This window comes from Sylvia atricapilla, chromosome 9 (genome assembly GCF_009819655.1).
Source record: "Sylvia atricapilla isolate bSylAtr1 chromosome 9, bSylAtr1.pri, whole genome shotgun sequence".
NCBI lineage: Eukaryota > Metazoa > Chordata > Aves > Passeriformes > Sylviidae > Sylvia > Sylvia atricapilla.
The window spans coordinates 15,520,281-15,541,969 of NC_089148.1; the positions used below are offsets into that span (position 1 = coordinate 15,520,281).

A 21,689-nucleotide genomic window follows, 5' to 3' on the forward strand; every position below is an offset into this window, starting at 1 on the left:
CTTGGGGACACAGGTGGGAAGGCAGGGCTGAGCTGGTGCTGGATCCAGTGGAAAGGCTTTTCATCTCTCCGCGCCTTTGCATCCCGAGGACATGGATGCCACTCCCTGCAACTGACAGTTTGGATTGTTACTGAGAAGATGAGTAAAGCCTCTTCTAATTGATTAATCAATAGCTTTAATTGAGTTGAGACTCCACTTCACTGTTATCCCCTTGGCCGGCACTGCCTTGACCCCCACCAAAAACCTGTTGCTGTGGCTGGCCTCTGCCAGGCTGGCCTCCCAAAGCACAGCGAATTCTGGGGGCTTGCAGTTGCCTGAGGCTGCCGAGGGCTACCGCAGCAGCGACAGAGGAGTCGGACCATGCGGGGCTCCCCCGGCATGGGGTAGGAGCCCCCAGGAACAAGCTGAAGACAAGGGGCTACAAAATGTCCGCGGCTGACGGCGCCCGTTCTGTCGGCCACGGCACAGCCCCCGGGCACGGGCGGGACAGGACACGCACCCCAGCCGCGCAGCCTGCGGACACACAGAGCACGGGGAATGCCGACGGGCCCCGCCGGGGTCACACTCCTGCACGCCCGAGCCACAGCTCTGCAGAAGTGGAGATGAACATTTTATGGTAAAATATGCAGAGCATGGGACGAAAGGAGAGAGCGTTTCTCGCATAATAAGACGCTGTCAGACACAAGCTCCCCAGGAAACCAATTAAGGGGGCGCTTTGCGTGTGTCAGGCCAACACCTGGCGAAACCCCCTTTCCCAGAGCGGATTCCAGCCGCGCGGTGCCCCGCGCCCCCAGCACGGCCCCGTCCCGCAGACCCTCCGGCGCAGCCGGGAGCCCCACGCGTGTCAGCGGCAGCACGGGGCCACCTCTGCCCGCGGGGCGCGCCCAGGGCCGCTCGCCCAGGGCCGCGGGCTCGGCCCGGAGCCCTCGGCACGCCGCAGGCCCGCGGCGCTGAGCCCAGCCCTGCCCCCGCCGCTGGGCACTCGCGGCGCTCCGCGGGCGGGCCGGGGCCGCTCAGCGCCCAGGCCCGCCCCGCCCCGCCCGCCATGGCGCTGCGCTTCTCCGCCAACCTCTCGTGGCTCTTCCCGGAGCTCCCGACGCTGCCGGCGCGGCTGGAAGCGGCGGCGGCCGCCGGGTTCGGGGCGGTGGAGTCGGCCTGGCCGGCGGACTGCCCGGCTGAAGAGCTGCGGGCCGCGGCGGAGCGGGCGCGGGTGCGGATCGCGCTCCTCAACACCCCCCCCGGTACGACCGCGTCTCGCTGCTCCCCATGTACGCGGGATAGCGAGGACCCTTCGCCGACCCTGCTGCTCTCTCCCAGGGGACCAGGAGGCGGGCGAGCTGGGGCTGGCGGCCGTGCCCGGGCGGCAGGCAGCCTTCCGGCAGGCCCTGGAGGCGGCCGTGCACTACGCCAGGGCTGTGGGCTGCCCCAGGTAGGTGCGAGGCGAGACCCCCGCTCCGGCCGCGCCCCCGGCGGGGGGCTTTCTCTGCTGCCATCCCGCTCCAGCGGTGCGCCCGAGCGGAGCCTGCCCTTTGCTCCTCGGTGCCTCCCGCCGCCGGGTCACGGACGCTCTCCTGGGCAGCAGCTCCTGCTCGGCTGCATCGGGACAAAGCCAGCTCGGGGCAGACCCCGCTGTGCGCGGCCGCGGCCTCAACGTGCTCGCTGGGAGCGGACCCAGAGCTGTAGGGCACGAACCGGACCCTGCCCTCCGCAGTATTGGCTCTTGCTCCCACCACTCAACAGTCCCCCGGGATAATCTTCCCTGTTTACTCCCCAGGTGCACCAATCATTTGCACCAGGACACCACAACTGTTCCTTTATTAAGGCCACTCTGACTCCAAGCACCGTAAAAGATGCAATTAGCCTGGCACAGCTCCCTTCAGCAAACCAACAGGGCACTTTGATTCCACTTACTTTGCACCATTCTTTCCTGCTGCAACTCAGTCCAAAGCCCTGTGGAGGGCACGGGCTAGGCAGGGCAGAGGCTGCTCAGCACCATTTGCACACTGGTACAGGCCCCTTGAAAAGGTTTTTACTGTTCACCTTCCCCTAGTGATGGCTGAAAATGGCCTGGTGCTTGAGCTCTTCATGGCAGGGCAGTCCAGCACCGGGCACTGTCCCCGCCCTGCTCACAGCCAGCAAGCAGTGACACCATGCACGGGGCAGGTCCCTGGCAGAAGCAGCACGCCAGTTGCCCACCATGCTGGTTTGGGGCCCCCCAAGGACCAAGAGCCCAAGAAAGCTCCAGAGTCAGGGTGAAAGAGCTGAAGGCAGTTAACAAAAGAGGGAAGAAGCAAGCTCTGCAATTTGTCAGGCAAAAGGTTCAAAGTCATCCCTCTGTGTATTGAGGGGGGATGGGGCATATTTATGACCTAGCTGGCAGCTTGCTGGCTGCTGTTGTACCTCCTACAGGAGAGATGGCTCTTCTTACCCCCTTCTGTGTCTGCTCCCCCAGCCTGGCCCCCTTTTCCATCAGCAGAGGAAGGTGTATTAGGTCAGGGCAGCTGCTTGCAGTTGCTGCCTGTGATTCTCTCTCTGTGCCTGTAGGATCCATGTGATGGCTGGGCGAGTTCCCCTGGGCACAGACAGGGCTGCAGTGGCAAGTGAGATGGAAACCACCTTCATTGAGAATCTCAGATATGCTGCTGACCTCCTGTCCCAGGTAAGTGAGGAATGGGTCCTGCTTTGCATGTACAGGTCTTAGGATACCCAAGATGAGGAATAATACCCACTAGCCTGGCATGGGGAAGTTACGACAGGATGCGCTGCAAGATGACATTACTGTGTTACAGGAAAACATGACTGGACTGGTAGAGCCCATTAACAACCGCATCACTGATCCTCGATATTATCTGAACACCTCACAGCAAGGTAAGCCAGAGACCAAGAGTCTCCTTCAGAGGAGGAGAAGGATCTCCAAAGTCTGAAAGGCAGGAGAGGTTGCCTCACCAGGAGGGAGATGCTGAGGGAGCACAGTTGATAAAGGGGGTCCTGGGGCTTCTGTGTAAAGTGTCCACCCTGACGGCAATGGTTTCTCATTTCTTGCCCCCTAAAGCTGCTGCCATCCTGAAGAAAGTGGGACGGCCCAACCTGAAGCTGCAGCTGGTGAGTCAGCATTGAAGTTCTCCATGAGGGAAACTTGCACAGGTCCACAAAGGAGTTCTGTTGGTCATGGGCTTGATATCCTCTCTTGGGGATATTTGACAGGGACTGTAGCACAGCTGTCCTTAACTGCTCGCTGCTGAACAGCTGCACCCTGCATTTTCCTCTCTCGTCCGCAGGATCTTTTTCACTGCCAGATCATGGATGGCAATTTGTCACACAACCTGGAGATGTACTTCCCACTCATTGGTAACACCCTGCGCCCAGACCAACTCCACTGCGGCCACGGGGCAGGAGTGGCTTTGAGAGGGGGCCCTCCTACTCCAGGCTCTGCTGTAGCTGGCTGGGGGTATGGGGCTGCTCTTGGGTCACCTTGTCTCATGGCCAAGGGAGGCTGCAGGCAGGGCTGCCTTGGGCATGGCCTTTCCCCTTCTCTCCCCAGGTCATATCCAGATAGCACAGGTACCAGGGCGGCACGAGCCCGATAGCCCTGGGGAGTTGAACTTCCCCTACATCTTTGAGCTCCTGGAGTCCCTGGGCTACGCTGGCTACGTGGGATGCGAGTATGCTCCAAAAGGTAAGTTGGCAAAGACAGGCAGGTCCTGGGGAGCACAGGTAGTGAGTTATCATCTCTACCTGGGGATGAGGGCTCTGTCCTCAACAGAAGCTGCTCCAGCTGCAGCAGGACACCTCGTCTGTCACTGCAGGAGACACCCTGGAAGGTCTGGGCTGGCTGCGATCCTACTGGGAAAGCCGAGGGCTGCAGCACGGTGGGACCAGCAAGGCAGCCAAGTGAAACTAGAAAACGATGAGAATAAAAGACAAAGCAATGGCTTAACAGAGGAGCATGTGTCTTCTCTAGGAGCAGGGGAGTGTGGTGAGTGGGATGATTTCCTAGAATGAGGTTAGGAGCATCTATGTCATTTCCCCTTCCCAGGCTGCACTAGGCTAGCCCAAGCTGTTGAACCTTCATCTCTATAAATATCACCTGCAGCATGTTCAATTCAGGGATGGCTCAGGCACCACTGGAGGTGAAAAACTTCACTTCCAGCCTTCAGGGATGTCCAGGGAGAGTTCCCAGTCTCCCCAGTAAGGAGAGTAAGGTAATGTGCCAGAACTTATGGAAAGAACACTCCAGACTTCCAGGTACTGAAGTTCTCAAGGCTGTTGCCAGAGACCAGCACTGACTTTGCAGCCAAGCTGCAAGTGAAGCAAGCAGTCCCCTCCCAGGCTGTCTGATCCACGGTAACAGGCTGGGAGCTGCCTGCACATGGATGCTCATGGCTGACTGCCCTGTTGCTTCTCTTCTGGACTCCAGAGCAAATCCAGCCAGCTCCACAGCCAGGGCTGCTCTGCATCCTCCGCAGGAAGCTTTCCATAGCCTACAGCAACTGAGCAGGGATCTGGTTCAGTTTATTTCACAGATAGACCAATGGCTCAAATGACCACCTCCATAAAACCTTTCTGTGATCCAGTTCACCCTTCCTGTCCCATTCATGCTCTCCCAAGGAAAGCAAAAAGGCCAGAAGCAGTTGTCCTCACTGCCAGTCAGGCAGCGCAGCTGTCAGGAGTCTTTCCTTCTGAAGCCAGAGCGCTATGCATTACTGCCCTGGGCAGAAGATGGTGCCGTGCATGCTCCTCAGTGCCTTCCCAGCAGGCAAAACTCACCCGTGGATGCTGAAGCCATGTCCCTGAGAGTTGGTCTGCTTCAGCCAGGCTGCAGCAGACAAGTTCCTGCCCATGCTGTTTCGTTCAAGGCCATTCAGTCAAACCCACTGAAAGCAGCACACAAGGGCCGTACCAGTCAGCCAGTTGTGAGGTGCACATCCCCAGGCTCCTCAGGCCAGTAGCCATGTGTGCCACTGGCAGTGCTGCCTGCAGTGCCCATGCACAGGTCCCCTCAGAGACCCGTTCTTCTCCGTGGTCACTCATGGCACGGCGGTGCTGAGGTCGGAATACACATCGCTCCAGGACTTGGGTGCCAGTGCTAGAGCAGGCCTGTCCACAGGTTGAAGCAGGCGGTGTTGATAACTGACTCCAGGTGATGGTATGTGGACACAAGCTGTGGCAGAGGACTCTCGCTGTTCTGGGGCTGCACTGGGAACGGCTCCCGGAAAACCACGGTGAGGCTCTGCCAAGAGGGAGGAGAGGGTCAGGGGACAGCATGCAGACAAGCCCTGTGCAGTCCCTAGCCCAGGTCTGTGGACACTTTTTGGCAGTGTTAGGCAAATACTGGGAGAAGTCCCAAAATGCCAATTGCACTAAGCTAGTGCCTACTCCTAGGACAGAGTGTGTTTGAGCCTCCTCCCAGTTTTTCTGCTGGAAATTTTGTGCAAGGACTTGCCCACCCTCTCCCAGCTTTCAGGCATCTGCAGTTATGCCAATTCTGGCAGCAGCCACAGGAGAAGGGGGGGGGATCCTACTGCCTCCACAGTAACAGGAGCTTCCAGGGAAATTAGAGGGAAATTTCTTCTTCTAAGGGAAAGTGTAGGAGTGCAACAAATGGGGAAGGGGAGGACATATTAAATATAATAACCGCAATCCTAAAAATAAATGCTGCCTGCTCCACCCTGACTAGTGACTGTACTGAAAGGCAAGGCAAAGGCAGAAGGGGAGTAGGGAGCAGGCAGAGGTTGTAGGAGCTGAAGGAGAACAAAAATGTGAGTGACTCAGTCCACTCAGATCAGCATCATGGAGGCAAGACACAGGGACAGGATGTTCTCCAGAGCTGAAATGCTGCACATCCAGTAGCCAGGGTCTCTTACAAACAGGTAAAGCCATGAGAAGAGCTGTGTAACTACAAAACAGCAAATGTACCACCATCATTCAAGAGAGGGAAGGAAGTGATTTCTGAGTCTAACTCCAGCAGCATGTAAGGGTTCAGAGCAGACTGAGGGAGACCATGAGGGAAATGCAGCTCAATGTTACCAAAGTGATGTGCTAATGCTAAAATTCTCTTTGATAAGGTAATATTTCTAGACAAAGGAATCATAGTACATCTTATCTGAGATTCAGGAAGGATTTGATGTGGTGTCACATGGGAAATTTAGGTAAGCTGAAAAGACAGGAATTAACTCAAAAATTATAAGGTGAGAACATGGCAGTGCTGAAAGGGGAAATGGAGAGAGGTTACAGATAGAGTTCCTTCAGGACAGGCTTTGGGACTCACATTGCCTAGTACCTTAACAAGTCTGGTACAAAGATGAGGAGTATGCTGATAAAATTCGAGGCACTAATACAAAAGAGGACTGGGATAATGCAAAAAGAAAAAAACCCAACAAAGCCTGAGAGTGTTTTGAGAGGCCACAAGACTGGGATGAATGCTAAGCACAAAATACAATGTTATGAAAACAAAGGATTTCTGTTACAAAATGAGTCACTGGGAGGGGATGGACGGTCTGGGTTTATCATAACAATGACCACAAGGTGACACTATGACCATCAGGTGGCAGGAGGCACTGAGCAGCTTTACAGCAAGCACCACCTCGTCTGTCTCCACTACCTGCTTTTCAGATGGAGTGTGATTTATTTTATACAGCATCAGTTACTCTGCAGTCTCTGCAGAAGCCTCTTGTAGATGCCCTGCTCTCACATGGAGCTGCATTCCCTGTGACCATCCTGTAGCCTGCCTAGGAGCACAGCTGAAACAATTTTTGCTCACAAGTTCAGTGAAGGCAAAGGCCCTTGCAGGTTTGCTGGGACCCTGACAGTGGAGGTCCCCTTCCTTTCTGCCCAGGTAGGAGCAGTCCACAGTACTGGTGACCCCTCCCAGCCAGACCCAGTATGATCTGACTTTGGACTGAATACAGAAGGACTGCTTAGCCTGGATACAGAGACAGCTGAGAAAATTATCCAAAAGCAATCCTTTTAAAAGAAGATCTAGTGCTCACCGTTTTCTAATACAAGAACAAAGGGGTATCACATGGAAAGAACAATAAGAGCTTAAAAAATAAGCCAAGGAAGTTCTTCACCTAGACTGCAACTGCCTCATGAAGCTGCAAGTGACGGGAAATCATGGATGTCAGAAATTAACTGAAGGAAATAAAGCTGTGGAGGGCTATTGAATAAAGGCAAAGGCCATTTCTAGCTCAGGACAGGCCTAAGCTACAGATTTTCAGATGCTGGGACAGTATTTAGGAGAAGCATTACAAGCTGCTTAACCTGGTTGTGTTTTTATGTACACCTGCCCTTGGCCACAGTTGGATCGAATCTAGACAGATTCCTGGCCTGAGACAACATAGCTGGTTTTCTGTTCCCAAGGACTTACCGTCTTTCCTGAATGAGAATCAAGAAACACAAGAACAAAGCAATCTGTGAACTTCTGGTTGAGCACAACCTGTCAGGAGAGTCATGGAGCACGTTAGAAAGGAGCCAGTAGAGAACCCAGGACAGGGACACAGGGACACACAAGCAATGGGCTGTGTCTTACCAGATACTGGGTGCCAGTTTCAGCATTGTGGAAGTGCCGACAGCTCTGGGGAAAGCGGCTCAACAGCACCTTGATGAGGCTCTGGTACCAGGAGACTGTCATGGTGAGGAAGCATTCCTGTAGGCATAGAAAAGGCCTGATCTTCAGCCTCCCTCTAGCCATGGCACCAGCAGCCATAATGCTACCGATGCCTTCAAACCTCAAATCAGATGCAACCCTCATAGCCCACTGAGGATGCTGACTGAGGGCTGTTCACTCTCTATAGACAGGTCCATGCAGTCTCCCCATTCCCCTGCCAGCTAGGACCTGTGTTCCTGCCTCAACGTTCCCACCATGCAGGAAGAGATGTGCCTTGCAGGCCCCTGATGGTGCAGACTTGGCATCCCACTCCATCCCCAGAGCAGAACAGCAGCTGCTGTGTACTGTGCCCCCATCCCTGCTGCTCACCAACTGGGGGTCGACATCTGCAATGGATTTTCCATGCACGGCATCGAGCAACTCCTCCAGCTCCACCAGCGAGAGTTTGCCCAGCTTCAGCTTGTCAGAAGCTAGAGGCTCCAGAAGGAAGAGGCGCTTCCAGAGGTTGTCCCTGCGGCAGTGGCACTTGGCCAGCTGCACCATGCTGCTGAGCTGCTTCTGGGCTGAGGCCACCTCGGAGGCCAGCAAAGGGAAGAGCGGAGAGGTGTAGAAGAGCCCTGGCCCCAGTTTGACCTGCGTGCCCCCCGCGTAGAACTCGCTGCTGTCCTCCACGTCCTGCCACAGCTCCTGCTCTGCCGATGGCTGCCGGCCCAGGCTCTGCTCCGGCTCCGCTGCCTCCCAGGCCGCCCGGCCGACCACAGGTTCCAGCACCTCCCGCTGCAAGCGGGGCAGCTTCTTGAAGCGCCGCATGTCGGCCGTGAGCCGCGGAAAGAGCTCCCGCTGACTTGTCATGATGACGTAGAAACGCAACCTGGGTGCAAGGAGACGCTTGTGACGTGGGGAAGGGCTGCTCCCCTCAGCTGCACAGCAAATGAACCACAGGCCCCTCTGTCCCTGCCAGAAAGGGTGCTTCTCTGCCCAGGTTCTCACAATGATCCTTCCCAGACAGCTCTGCATGTGCTTTTCCAGATGGAACCAGTCCCTCTCAGAGCCTTCCTCCCCAGCCAGGAAGCTTTGCTGTCACTGGCCCCCAGTGCTCACCGGAGCATGCGTCTCTCTGCCTCACTTTGCTCCTCAAACGGTGCTGCACTGTGACAAACCAGGAGGGACACATCAAAGTCATCATGATGACGCAGACCTTCAGAGTCCTTGTAGGAGCCCGAGCTGGGGTAAAAAAGCACATCAGCATAAACGAAGCCTCACTTTGTTCTCCTAGGGCTCCTGATCACAACAGAACCATTGGGCATGGGGAATTCCACACAGCAGCACTCCTCAGAAGTGCCACGAAATATGTCAGATGCACCTGCACACATATACACTACCCCTGTTTGCCGTCTCAGAGAGACTGGCTAGAACTGCTGTCTGGCACTGTATAAGAACAGTCAGCTGTGTTGGCACCTTGGGGCAGTGTCCCCAGGACTAGCAGCTTGCCAGCAATCTCCAGCAGCTCCAGGAACTTGTAGCAGATGCACTCACCTGTTCCAAATAGAGACCAGTGCATATTCGTTCTGCTCTGTGCCCGGTGTTCCCTTCTTGCTGTCACTGCCTGTGGCCGGTCGGGCCATGCGCAGGGGTTTCATGTGGTAGGTGTTGGCGTGGTCAGCAATGTAGTTGTACAGCTGGTGTGCAGTGATCATGTTTGTGGGCAGGGCCAGCGTGCCTAGTGGAAAAATACATTGCTACCACAGGAAACACTCCATGCCTCTTACCTGGGCAGAGCTGTGTCCTCCCATCTACACCAGGAGACAGAACAACCTACCTGCCCCTTCCACAACAGGGCAACAAGGACTTCCCCTGGAGCTCAGCCCCTCCCATCACCCTCACCCTGTCATCTCCTTGAATACTCCAAAGGTCAGGTTTATTTGTAAAGGACTTTTGCTCAGTTATGTGCTGGTGATCAACCCCATAATGATCATATATTGACCTACATACCTTGGAAAACGTGATTACGGCCAAATTTGGGGATGTCAGGGTGATGGGCAATGAAATCCTCCAGGAAGCTGGTGAGATGGTAGCCCTGGCGGAGAGTCATGTGGGAGCCCAGCAGATACTGGTGGACTATGCGCAAGTGGAAGTCGTAGCTGAACGAATGCACGTGCATCAGGTCCCGCACCTTGTCACATTCCTCCGTGAAGAGCATAGAGAGCTGTGGAGGGACAGAGAGTCAAGGCAGGAGTCTTACCAGGCATCTCACACCCTCCTGCAAAGCCCTGCTAACAAGGTATGGCACAGCCAGTGCAGCTGCCCCAGCATCAGAGCAGGATGCAGCTTCGTAGCATTCATTCGTGCTTGCCCTGTGCATGTGCAAGCTTTCCAGAAAAGGCTCAGCAAACTTGCAGACAAGGTCCTGGAAGGCTCTAAGCTTAGAGACACTCCTGGCATATTTGAGATGCAGGCTGGCTACAGAGTTCCCTCAGAAAGGACAGAATGGCCATGCATGCCTCCTGTCTCAGACAGCTGTGTAGGGGCTGGCCAGCCTCTACACAGACACCCAGTGCCCTTGAGAACAGGCAGGAGACACCCTGACCCTACAAAGGAGAAGGGAGCAGGCAGCCTCAGAGTGTTGTAGAGCAAGGCACAGAGGTAATAAAGAATCTTTCTGGTGCAGAAAGTAATCTCCTTTAGCAAAGGGCAGGAATCATGTTCACCAATCCTTGTTCCCATTCCACTTCCTTTTTGTTCCAAGGGAAGCAGAGAGCCATGCACTGACTTTCCTTGGAGCAGGCATCTGTGCCAGTCTGCTCTGTCTTGCACCCCAAGCTAGGACAAGAGTCAGCCTCTGGCCAAACCTCCCACCCCCTTTTACTGCAATCCAGCTCTGCTCAAGCAGCCCCATGGAGGGCATATGGCTGCAGAAGGCTCTGTGAGGCTCTGCTTTTCCAAGAGGAGGGAGCAGAGCTCTCCAGAACTTGCTATGCCTGAAATGCCCACTATGTTCCAGAGATCACTCCTCCCCACACAAAGCATCCCCTGGCCCTGAGGAGCACCAGCTGTGCCTGCAAAGCCATTACCTGAGAGTTCACGGACTGGCCCATGGGGATGCGTGAGCACTCCAGCGCGTACTGCTTCACACAGAAATAACAGCCCTGGAGGAGAGAGCATGTGAGCAGAGCACAGCACAGCCTTGGGCCTCTTCAGGGAAGGAGCACAGTCTCCACACTTCATGCTTGGGCTAGGACCCAGACACTCTCACCCCATGTTCTGTCTGAACCAAGCCAGACCAGCCAACATGTGGCTGAGCACAGAGCACCCTAACTGGTGCTGAGCTCTTCATTACCCTTCCCCAGGCAATTCTTACTGCACTGAGCCCTGCAGAATCATCTCCAGCTGATCCCAGTCTTGCAGGGCCATGGAAGAAGCAGTACAGGACAAATGAAGAATCACATGTCCCTGCTGCATTCCCCATCACTCACTCTGTCACATCAGAAGACTGACTCTGAAGACCTCCCAGAGATCATACTTTGTTTCTTGTTCTTTCTTACCTGGAAGGCCAACTCCATGAGCACAATCCCACCTGGAAGAGCTCTCTGTAGATGGTAGGTGGCAACAGCAGGGCTTGTGCTCTGGGAAGAGAAGGACAAAGCTAAAGAGGCTCTCTGGCACACAAGGGTGTGAAGCTGCCACCAAGCTCTGTGGAAGAGGTGGAAATAGAGGGGCTTCATTAACTGAGCAATCTCACTGGAGAGAAGAGAGGAGACGTGGCAGAGCTGACAGTGAAAAGAATCCTAACAAACCTAATAAACAGCCTTTGAGAGACTACACCAGGCACATTGATTCCTTCACCTCCTGCTTGCTCAAGACAAGGTGTCTCTAGAAGTGTGGAACACTGTGAGTTAAGGAACGACAATGTCCATGGAACCTCACTCCCTGCTGTGGTGTCCTCAGACCATTGTGCCTGCCTGATACTGCAGTTATCAGAGACATCCTGTCTCAATTCAGAGTTTAGCTGCCAGCAAATTAATTTGCTCCCTCTTAACTTGCTCAGCAGATTGCTCTCTTCTCATTTTATCTGCAAGGTGTTGTTTTACGCACAGTCCTGCATCATCATCAGCCAAAGGCAGGTGCCAATAAAGTGCTGGAAAAGGGTGGGTAAATTGCTATGTGCTCCCATCATCTTGTGATTTCACAAGCCATGGGTAGTTTCTACTTAGCTAGAAACTCCAGTAGATTCCTCTTCCAGGTACTTACTTACTCTGTCTTGTAAGCCCATGTTCACAAAACTCATCTGTTCACAAAACCTGCTGCTCAAAGAAATGCTCTACTTAGTTTCAAAACTAGCTCCAAATACTTTCATTTTATGGTCTCTAGATGTTGTATTGAATAAGACAGGAAAGGGTCACTCCCTTTCCAGATTAGCTGCAATATTGTAGAGCTCTGACTTGTTCCTTCCCCAGCTGCTACTTCTTTATACATGAGGAACCTCAGCCTGCTCTCACAGTAGAGCCATTCCAGGCTAATCTTCTCTAACCTCTTTAACTTCTGCATTCATCTCACTCTAACTAAAGATCCTTCTGCCCTAGAGTTGCCCTTAAGCATAGATGCTGAAGATTCTCTGACAGGTAATCATTCAGACTCTCACCCAAAAGCAGCTATCCTTGCCCTAGGTCACCCTGTTCCTCTTCTGAACCCCTCCAAGTTGTTACCAAGTTGTTACCCAGGTTCCACCCAATGCCAGGAAAGGGCTCTGAGGCCCGTAGGAGGACATGGAGGAGGGCAAAGAGATCTCATCACATCCAAACTCTCAAAAATGGTGCTGGTCTTGACAGGCTGGCTTTGATGCTTTCTCTGCCCTCCCACATCCTTTTTGCCTGAAACAGTTTCAAAAGCCAACCAGAACTGGCCTGCTCCACAGCCTGACTTCCATCCCAGTTCCACTCTGGTAACAGAAATGCACTCACCTTTGGACTTCCCTCTGGTTTTGGCTTTGTGTAGGAAAAGGACCCTCTACCCTCCACTCCCATTGCTGCCAGAGCTCGAGTCCGGCTTGTGCTACTGGAAATGAGAGCAGAGACAGCCTTGAGCAGGGAGCCAAGACCTACTGTGCCAAACCAGGGCTCAGCTCAGCGTGTTGGCTCTTCTCCAACACCAGGGTTCCCCAGCACATCACTGACCTGCGAGTGGTAGGTGAGGGTGGCCGCACCTGGACCAGAATGAAGCCCATGCTCTGCAGGTACTGGATGTACTGCTGCAGGAAGGCATTGCACATCTCCTGCAGCCACGGCTCCTCCTTCCCCTTGCAGGGCAGTGCTTCTGCCGAGTCACAGCTGTGGCTGCGGTCCCTCCCCGAAGCTGTGGAGTCATTGGAGCGGTGCCGCTTCTGCAAGAGAAAGTGACTTCCTAAGGAGAACTGCTGTGACTGGCCCCAGCAGAGGACACCAGATGCCCTGGTTGAGCAAAAGGTATATCTCTCTCTGCCAGAGAGCACTAACAACTGGTTGTCCAAGCACTGTCCTAGTGCATGTGCCAAAATGCAAGATCCAAGATCTACCCAGCCATGCACTAACAGCACTGCCATAACCTGCAGGAACCTACAGCCTAGGGCAGCATTCACATCTGCCTCCCCTGGAACAGCTTCCACGAAGTGTTAGTGGCTTATAACTGGTTCATGCAAAGCTCAAAGTTTCAGCTCCTATTGCCATGGTAAGAATTCAATCCCCTTATGAATCCTGCTTACTCCTCATGATTTCCTAGCAGTTCAGTAGCACTGAAAAGGAACAGTGTTTCATTCTAAACACTTTCAGCTCTCCTTTTGATGTCTTGAATACTCCTTTTTTTTTTTTTTTTTTTTTTTTTTTTTTTTTTTTGTGCTGAGAGAGACTAAGGTTTCTTTTTTTGATCTCTCTACCTTAAGCCTGCGGCTCTGTTACATGTTTCTATCTGGCTTTCTGCCTATCTACTCCACCAAGCCCAGGGGATGTCTCTTTACCTGGCATCTCTCCAGCTACTCTCTGACCTTCTCGAGGTCTCTCCAGTTCAGTGCCTTTGCCACAAGATGTTTGGTCTCACACTTACTGGCCAGATGAAGACATTAAAACTAGTATTTTAGAAAATTATCAGAATACTACCCATTATACTAACACTCCTTTCTGATGTACTCTAACCAGTGTCTGCAGTACCCAACAGTTCACAAATTGAAGAAACCACTGAGATGTGTGTTCTGTACAGGCTCTGCAGTGAGTGTACAATACAAGAGGGTTCAAATTTCTCTCCACATTGTGCTGTTTTACTGGGAACCAGGCCCCAGCTCCCACAAAAGCTTACATTTCAAAGGCCACTCAGGTGCCTCTTGAGTTCCTTGCATTCTTTTTCTGTTCTGACCAATCTTAAAAGCCCTCCAGCACTGCAAATCCTGGCACTCATACATCCCAATATGGAATTACAGAACCAATACACCACCTTGAAACCCCTGCTGTGAGGCTCTTCAAATCCAATAACCAATTTCCATTTTGCTCTGTTCCAAAAACAAAGTGAAGTTTTCATTCTGTGATGATACTTTCACTTGTAAGTGTTCAATTTCTGTAGCAACCTCTGCTTAAAGACTCTGTCAAAATCCTTTTGACATTCTGATAAATTACAACAGCCTGTTCTTCCCTTCTGACACACATACAGACTGTGTGAACAGCCAGTATGGGATCTGCACTAGTTAGTCTGTCAGGTTGCAACCTGCTCAGGATTCAGCTGGTTTGCTTTCAATTGTTTCAGCTATTTGTTGGGTCCAGGAAAAGTTTATGAGGTCTGGCTGCTGAATGCATAAAGGAAGTTTTGCTTCCTTAACCAATCAGTACCAGACAGTGCCCTTGACGACTTCTCCAGACTCAGCCCAGATTTCTCTGGAAAGGAAATCAGTCTTCTCTAGGGATAGTGTGGCTACAGGAGAAAAGCTTTAAGGATCCAAGGATTTTCTCTCTCCATTTTTTTCCTCATCTTCCAGTGTTCAAATTCATCCTGTATTTTAGGAATGAGGCCAGAGGAGCACTGTCTTGGGAAAAAAACACTCCTTTGTCCCTGTGCACAAAGCCTGACCCCGCTGGTGCTTGCTGACACTCACCTTCCCCTCTACCTTGCCCAGCTGGTCAGTCTGGATTTGCTGCCGGAAGGCGGGGTCAAAGAGCAAGGGGGTGGCACAGTAGTGAACCAGGCGAGAGGACTGCTTCAGAGTCTCCAGGTCTGCCAGCTGCAGGACAGAGAACAGCATGGTTAGAGCACACACCCCCACCGAGCCTGGGAACAAGTTGTCCATGACACTCCAATGCTGCTCAAATGGAGATAACTGGGAGAGTCCCCTGCTTTAAGTCTTTCCAGTGCTGGGCAGTGAGGCTTCATGCCCAAGCATGGTTCAGAGCCCTGCACCCCAGAAGTTCAAGCAGAGACCACTGCTTCACTGCCTAGCACCATCCCTACTATACAACTTGCTCAGAACTGCAGTGCTCCTTTTGCTGGTGCTCCCAGCATGCTGTAAGAAGGCCCAGCCCACCACCTGCCCAGGCTGCACTCACACTGATAGGCATGTTGGACTGAGCTGATCTCTGCTGCCAGGTGACAAAGAGGTTTTCAATCTTCATCTGTTTCTCCAGTTCTGAAGGGAAGAGAGCAGTCACAAGAGCATCAAGCCACAGCCCCAAGTATTGCTACTCTCCTTCACTCCCACCCTGAACAGGCCATAACCCATTCCCAAAGAGAGCTGTCCCTTGACAAAACTCTTGTTCTGCTCTGATCTCCTTTCCCAAAGTGAGATTATTACGCAAGCTCCCATGATATCAGCCCCCTTGCTTTACCTTTCCTCTCCATGCTCTTGATTTCCAGGAACTGTGCCCCATGCCGAGCCACAGGGTCAAAAGGTGCCAAGTCGGGCCCATGGGGTATGCGCCTGATGGTGGTAACGTCCCGCAGAGCTTCATCAAAGGGCACCACATCGGGGTGGAAGTGCAGCGACGGGAGGCTGCGGGCAGAGCTGCTCAGCCGCCCTTGCTCCTTGCTGGGTGGGGGACACGGGCTCCGGATCAGTGCATCCACCTCCAAAGTGGAGTTCAGGAAAGGATTTGGCTCCTAAGCAAACAGACACAGCCATGAAAGCCTCATTACTGCCAGCCCTGGAGCAAGAACCCACACAGTAAATCCAGTTCTGGCCATCTGCTGAGATCTGTGTTAGCCTTTTCCACTACTAGTTCCAAGAAGAGCATGCCTGGGCCCACCACAAAACTCTACTGTGGAGTGGGAAGCCCAATCCTCAGTCTCCACCCTAAGTAATTCAGTCACCAACAAGTGCTGCCAGCAGAAGGACCTGGCTTCTCTTTCCACCTGTCTCCAACAGCAGGGCAACAGTCCAGCTGGAAACGGTCAAGTTGGACATGTGAATGTCTAGGGATGCCCTGCCAATCAGCACACAAAAGGTGCTTGCAAGCTTTCTCAGACTCCCAAGGCCCTTCCTGAAGAAGAAAGGACTGCCATCCTGGTGTGGTGCCATACCTGCTTGCTATCCTCATGCCATGGTGTATCCATGAAGCAGTGGTGGTGGAAGAGTCCCAGCTTTTGGCTGATCAGGCAGTGCACGATGTGCGACCGGGCATTCTGCCACTGCAGCAGGCGTGTCAGGGAGCAGTTCAAGTTGGCCCCCAGGTCTGGGGACCAGTTGTAAGTGTAGAGTGTCAGCTGGAGAGAGAGGAAGGGGAGGAAGACTTAAGGATGTGCTCACAGACAACCTGCATGGTGGCACAGGCTGCCCCAGGTGTGCTGGTGGTACTTGCTGCACCTGCAGCCAGTTTCAGACCACAAGGCTGGAACAGGGAGAATGGCAACAGCTCAGTTACAGTAGTCCCCTGTTAAAAGCCACAGCCAATACTACCTTTTTGTCAATGATCTCCATGAAGAGGAACCTTTGCCGGGGCACCAGGTCTCGACCAACAAGGCTGGGATCAGAGCCTCTCTCTGCTGAGCTGAATTCCATGGCCTCAAAGCGCTGGAGCCCTTTGTGAGCTGGAAGAAGCCACAGTTCTGACCCTCAGTACCAGTTCATTCCACTTTGATTTCCCACCATGCCATAAGGTGGCTTGACAGGATGTTTTGCCACAGTACTGTTCAGCTTGTCTTGAAATAAGCTGTTACAAGTACATTTGACAGTAGGGTCTCAGAAGGCAAAACCAGACAATCTGCTGCCCATCTCTGGGCACAAGCAGTCTGTCCCAGTAAGGAGGGGAACCCTGTTCATTGATGTCCACCCCAAAAGACCCCAGCACAGCCCCAGGGCCATGACCATGGCCAGGCACTCACCCTGTTCTGTGCTGCAACGCCACTGCTGGAAGTTGCGTCCCAGCAGGATGAAGTGTCTGATGACTCCAGGGCAAGGGCTGGCACTCTGACCAGACTTATAGGGCAGGAAGGCAGTGCCCCGATGGTAGCTGCAAAGAAAAGCCCCAGAGGTGGCTGCCAAGTAGAGCTGTGGCAGAAGAGGTACAGCTGACCAACACCTGCTGGTGCTGAACAGCCACCTGCAAATCCCATAACTCACCAGATCTTCTCAAACACTTTGACAGTGGTGTCACTGGCCAGGGCAGTGACCAGGTTCACCACTTCCACCAGGATGGAGGACAGGAGGAAACGAGAAACCATCTCCAAGGAGCACTGCTGCACTGACGGGCACCCTGCATGGAAGATGTACTGTGGGACAAGGTGCCAAGCTGCCCCAGAGCCACATCCTGCCCACATGAGCAGTGGAGAGGGCTAAGGGCCTGAGGTAGGCAGAGCTGGAGAACAAGAACCTTACACGGATGAGAAGATGAAGCCTGAAATAACCTCTGGTTTCAGGTTCCGGCCCAAAGTAGGACCTGGACCAAACACCCTGTATGCTCTGAGCACAGCACTTTATTCCCCCACTCATTCCTTGTTCCCTGGCTTACTCCTCATCAGAGGAAGAGAGCTCTACTTTGCCAGCAGGAGTGTGAGTGGATGTACAAACATCAAAGTGAAAGGTAACCGGAAAGTTGCAACATGGCAGCCATACAACCCCAAATCCCTGCATATGAAGAGTGCTCCTCCTTTCCCTACCCTTCCTCCCTGCAAGAGGGTCTCCCATGCAACTTCACAGTCCCAGAGCATGTTGCAGAGGATCAGATCCTCCATCTCTGCTATATCTGGGAGCTAAAGCACTACCACAGCTGGTTGTTGAGACCAGGTCTCTCCAAAGCAGCTGCAGGCAAGTTCAACAAACTCTGGACTTGGAGCATGGCAGACATAACCACAGGCCTTAGAAGGTTTGTTCTGATGCACAGGCATATGCCAGGTCTCCTGCCACAGCTTTGTAATCCTGATGCCGGCCCTGAGACCAATGTGACTCTGGAGAGATTTGGGGAGAGACAGGTGTGTAATTTAGGACCAGCAGACAGATGGTGCCGTAAGAGGACCTGTCCTGAGAGCTCTGGGTAGAAAGGCCCACCCCCAGCCCAACTGGAGGAGCTGGGACCTGAAACACATACCCAGGTGGTTCATGAATGCCATCCACTGCTGGCAGGTTTGATTGAAGAGTGGGTGCATGGTACCTACATCTCCTTCTTCCAACTGGCAGGCTCGGCGCCTGAGGAAAGTGAAGGACAGTTACACTAGATCAGTCATCTGTAGTTAAAGTAGAAAAGTGCAACAGACCCTTCACAGCTCCAGAACAGAGCCCTGGGACCCTCCTTTTTAGGTTGATACAATCCTTGAGCTGGGTCACTTTTGGTCAGTAGCCATATGAGTGTCTGGTGTTGTGCAGGGCCCCACAGTGCAGAGAAGGGATCTCTGGCAGGGAGAACCAGCTATGCTCCCAGCAGCACTCCAGCAATAAGGGCTAAGGCTTTGTGTGTGTAAAGGAGCTTTCCTAAACTGCCTGTGTAAGGGAGAAACTACAAGGAAAAAGAATGTGGTCCAGAGGCCATTAGAATGCAGAGCAATGTACAACAGATTAGGGGAACAACATCCTGGCTGTCCAGCCTGCAGGCTGTGCTTGCCTCTGTGCCTGTTCCAGTTCAGCTGTGGCTGTGGCCCGATCCTGGCTCAGGTGCTGCTTGACATTCTCTGTCTTGTGCCGCCGTCTCGTGCGAGCCTCTTCTGGCCTCTCCAGCACAATGTCATCAGTAGTCTTGGGGCTGCCCAGCTCCGAGGACTCTGCCTTGCTCTAGGGGAGAAAGGGGTAAGTTAATGCTGTGCACATACACTGCCCAGTCAGTTCTCTGATCTCAAAGCCTCTGCTGCAAGCCTGGCTTCCCACCCCCAGCCAAATCCCTACTGTCCATTCCTCAAGGTTTGACACACCATGAGGACCTTACAGGCCCTGTTCCTGCAGCAACATTACCAGCATGTCCCAGAAGCTGCGGCGTCCCAGCTTGTTTGTGGGTGTCACTGGCTCTCCAGAGCTTGGTGAAGGTGCAGAGGTGAAGTGCAGAGGTGGAGGACAGCTCCTGCCAGGCCCCACACTGGCCAGGGCAAGGCCCTTGGTCTCTGACATGGTCCTCCTTAGGCCTCCTGGTGAGACAAAGCAAATCAGACTCTCCAGAGCCTGCCTCTGCAAAGCTGCTGGGTACCCCACTGTGTCAGGCCAGAGCCAGACTCGAGAGAAGGGAAAGAGCTATCAGTAACATCCAGCAAAGTGGATTCAGTCACAGGGAACAGACAGACCCTTAAATCTCTCTTCCAACACCAATGTCTATGATGCTTCTTCCCCAAGACACCAGAGCACACATTGCAGAGGGGAGAGCAGCTTCCTCCCTCCTTGCCCAGCCAACCAGACTCCCCCCAGCACAGCCAAGCTCCTGCAGGCCAGGCAGGAGGAGCAAGGCTGGGTGGAGGCCCAAGGTGGCCATCCTGGCCAGGCTCTTACCTGCAGAGCTCAGGTCCTCCAGGTCTGCAGCACTCAGGGGGCAGGTGGCCTCCACACACAGTGGGGCTGGCAGCACAAGGAACTCCATGACGGCGTCGCAGAGCGCGTGACGCAGGGCCCCGCGCAGCTTCTCCGACAGCTGCAGCAGGCTGATGTTGCCCTTCTCCCAGATATCCAGGCGCACCAGCACGCAAGGCTCTGTGGGGAAAGGGTAGCTCTGCATGGCTCTTCAACTCTGCCCTCACCAGCCCTCCGAGGTGCCCCAGGGGATGTGGAGGCTGCAGGCAATTGGCAGCTGCTGGCCAACTCCTCACCTGAAGGCAGGGGGTCATCCCCTGGCTGGTGCCTGCTGACGGCTGTGAGGCTTTCAAAGTCACTCTCCTGCAGCAGGCCCACGATGGGTGAGGGGGAAGGCAGCTTCAGAGGGTCAGGCCTCTCCCCGTGGGGCAGCAAGGTGGGGCTGCCGTGCTCATCCACGAATGTCAGTGCAATGCACGCGATTCCTGCGGGGCAGAATCCGAGACAGCCTCCATCAACACAGCACCAAGACTCCCTCACAGTGCCTGCCTACACCTTGCCACCCCGCAGCTGGGACCATCATGTCACCATTTGAGTTGCACAGTGTCACATGGCAGGCAGGGCCCACGGAAGGGGAGACAGCCAGGGGAGCAGAGGATAGCTGTGCCTGTGGGGAGCCAGGGTAAGAAGCATGGGATCTTGCACAGGGTGTCCCCATCATTCCAAGAATCTCTCTCCTGTAGAGTCACAGCAGGTTTCACCTTGCCCTGCAGGTTTCACCTTGCCCTGCAGGATCTTCCTGGGTTGTCCAGTGCCACATGCAAAAGGAAAGTATCTCTGTTTGAACCAGGAGAGCCTTTATGCAGATTGATCCAGGATGGGGCTCACCATTCCTGTCCTCTTAAGGGACAGAGTACAGGGCCCAGACACTCTTCAGCATCCCCCTTCAGGCTGCAAAGGATGCAGAGTCCCTGCAGATATGACACCTTGTTGCAGATTACACTCACAGCACCCTCCTCACTGTACACCTGAACAAGATTTGGTGCCTTTCCCGTGCACTCCAACCAGGCAGGACTGGGGACAAGGCACACTCACACCCAGGCCTAGCCTGGAGTTACTGCAGAGAAAAATTCAGACCTTGTCTGTTGGCTCTCTATACTGAGCCCTACACACGCACAGCAGGACCCTTCAGAGCTGCAGAGCAGCTGTGTGGTTCCTGCCTCACAGCCCACGTGCTGTGAGCCCTGGGCCACACAGGAGAAGCCCTGCTATGGACCAGAGCAGAAACACAGGCTGACTACCCATGGCCCAGCTCAATGGCCAGGGCAACAGGAAAGCATCTGCAAGGTCCAAACCTCAAATTGTAACTCTAGATGTTCCCACTTCCTTAGAAAGCTCCCTGACTAAGCCAGCACTCAGATGACTGGATGGCAAAGCTGCCCAGCACTGCCTAAAGGTGATCTGCCCAGATACAAATAACCTCAGCCCTACAACACTGCTGAGCCCATACTCTCTCCTCCTCCATCCCAGCAAGGATGGCAGTGACACCAGACTCCACTGCCTCAGAGAAACCAGTGTCCCTGACCAGATCCCCAGCCTGCACTGAGGACAGGCACCCTCTCTGCACGGAGACAAACCCAGCCCAAGCAGGCTGTGCCCAGTCTAATCAGCAGCAGCACAACCACCCAGTCTCCATCATTCCTTGTGAAGCATAAGCTCTGCAGCAACCTTTCCTCCAAGGCACAGCAGACACAAGGGAGAGTGCACTGGGATGGAGAGAGATGCTCACAAAGGAGAGAGGTAGGCATTCAAATCAGAGGACAGCTCATGTGCACCCACACTGAGGAAAGGAAACTACACCTATGAGCAACCCCCACAAAGAGTCTTGCTGCAGCAGGGCAGCTCTCCAGGACATGGGTGTCTATACAGAAGTATCAAAAGCAGGAAATCTGCCCCACATGACAGTGAATATGAACTCTACCAACCAGACTTTCTTTCTTTAAACAGTAAGGGGCAAAACTCCTCAACAGTCTGGCTTGGCAGTCAGCCCCAGGCCCACCAAAATGGCTGAATGATCATGTGGTAATTATAGACCATTCCCCTTTTCTTCTCCTGAATAAATTTCCACACTCAGCCCCTTCAGCCTCTGGCACATTT

General features: G+C 53.7%; 2 protein-coding genes across 3 annotated transcripts in view; one reads left to right on the top strand and one right to left on the bottom strand.

The window, feature by feature from the left end:
* Positions 1–1,037: 1,037 nt before the first annotated feature.
* On the top strand, positions 1,038–3,937 carry HYI (hydroxypyruvate isomerase (putative)). Its single transcript, XM_066325052.1, has 8 exons — positions 1,038–1,241; positions 1,318–1,429; positions 2,545–2,659; positions 2,790–2,868; positions 3,053–3,102; positions 3,279–3,348; positions 3,542–3,676; positions 3,807–3,937. The coding sequence occupies exons 1-8, from the start codon at positions 1,046–1,048 to the stop codon at positions 3,893–3,895; spliced, it is 846 nt and encodes a 281-aa protein (XP_066181149.1). The 5' UTR covers positions 1,038–1,045; the 3' UTR covers positions 3,896–3,937.
* Positions 3,938–4,491: 554 nt separating this feature from the next.
* SZT2 (SZT2 subunit of KICSTOR complex) overlaps positions 4,492–21,689 on the bottom strand; it is a 54,004-nt gene continuing 36,806 nt past the window's right edge. For both annotated transcript variants that reach the window (XM_066325051.1, XM_066325050.1), the window contains exons 50-72: positions 19,829–20,017; positions 19,515–19,712; positions 18,990–19,159; positions 18,646–18,812; positions 18,136–18,233; positions 17,172–17,304; positions 16,934–17,061; positions 16,509–16,639; positions 16,133–16,315; positions 15,442–15,712; positions 15,163–15,242; positions 14,715–14,840; positions 12,778–12,983; positions 12,565–12,658; positions 11,149–11,229; positions 10,678–10,752; positions 9,599–9,812; positions 9,143–9,326; positions 8,708–8,830; positions 7,976–8,477; positions 7,529–7,645; positions 7,367–7,435; positions 4,492–5,230 (exon numbers count right to left, since the gene is read on the bottom strand). In XM_066325051.1, the coding sequence (XP_066181148.1) occupies positions 5,087–5,230; positions 7,367–7,435; positions 7,529–7,645; positions 7,976–8,477; positions 8,708–8,830; positions 9,143–9,326; positions 9,599–9,812; positions 10,678–10,752; positions 11,149–11,229; positions 12,565–12,658; positions 12,778–12,983; positions 14,715–14,840; positions 15,163–15,242; positions 15,442–15,712; positions 16,133–16,315; positions 16,509–16,639; positions 16,934–17,061; positions 17,172–17,304; positions 18,136–18,233; positions 18,646–18,812; positions 18,990–19,159; positions 19,515–19,712; positions 19,829–20,017 (3,683 nt within the window). In that variant the 3' untranslated portion in view covers positions 4,492–5,086. The remainder of the gene's footprint in view (positions 5,231–7,366; positions 7,436–7,528; positions 7,646–7,975; positions 8,478–8,707; positions 8,831–9,142; positions 9,327–9,598; positions 9,813–10,677; positions 10,753–11,148; positions 11,230–12,564; positions 12,659–12,777; positions 12,984–14,714; positions 14,841–15,162; positions 15,243–15,441; positions 15,713–16,132; positions 16,316–16,508; positions 16,640–16,933; positions 17,062–17,171; positions 17,305–18,135; positions 18,234–18,645; positions 18,813–18,989; positions 19,160–19,514; positions 19,713–19,828; positions 20,018–21,689) is intronic.

Bases quoted from the DNA above. Each gene is read 5' to 3' on its own strand.
- HYI (XM_066325052.1), top strand. From the start codon at position 1,046: ATGGCGCTGCGCTTCTCCGCCAACCTCTCGTGGCTCTTCCCGGAGCTC. The intron at 2,660-2,789 runs GTAAGTGAGGAA...ACTGTGTTACAG, and splicing joins CTGCTGACCTCCTGTCCCAG to GAAAACATGACTGGACTGGT. The intron at 3,677-3,806 runs GTAAGTTGGCAA...CTGTCACTGCAG, and splicing joins ATGCGAGTATGCTCCAAAAG to GAGACACCCTGGAAGGTCTG.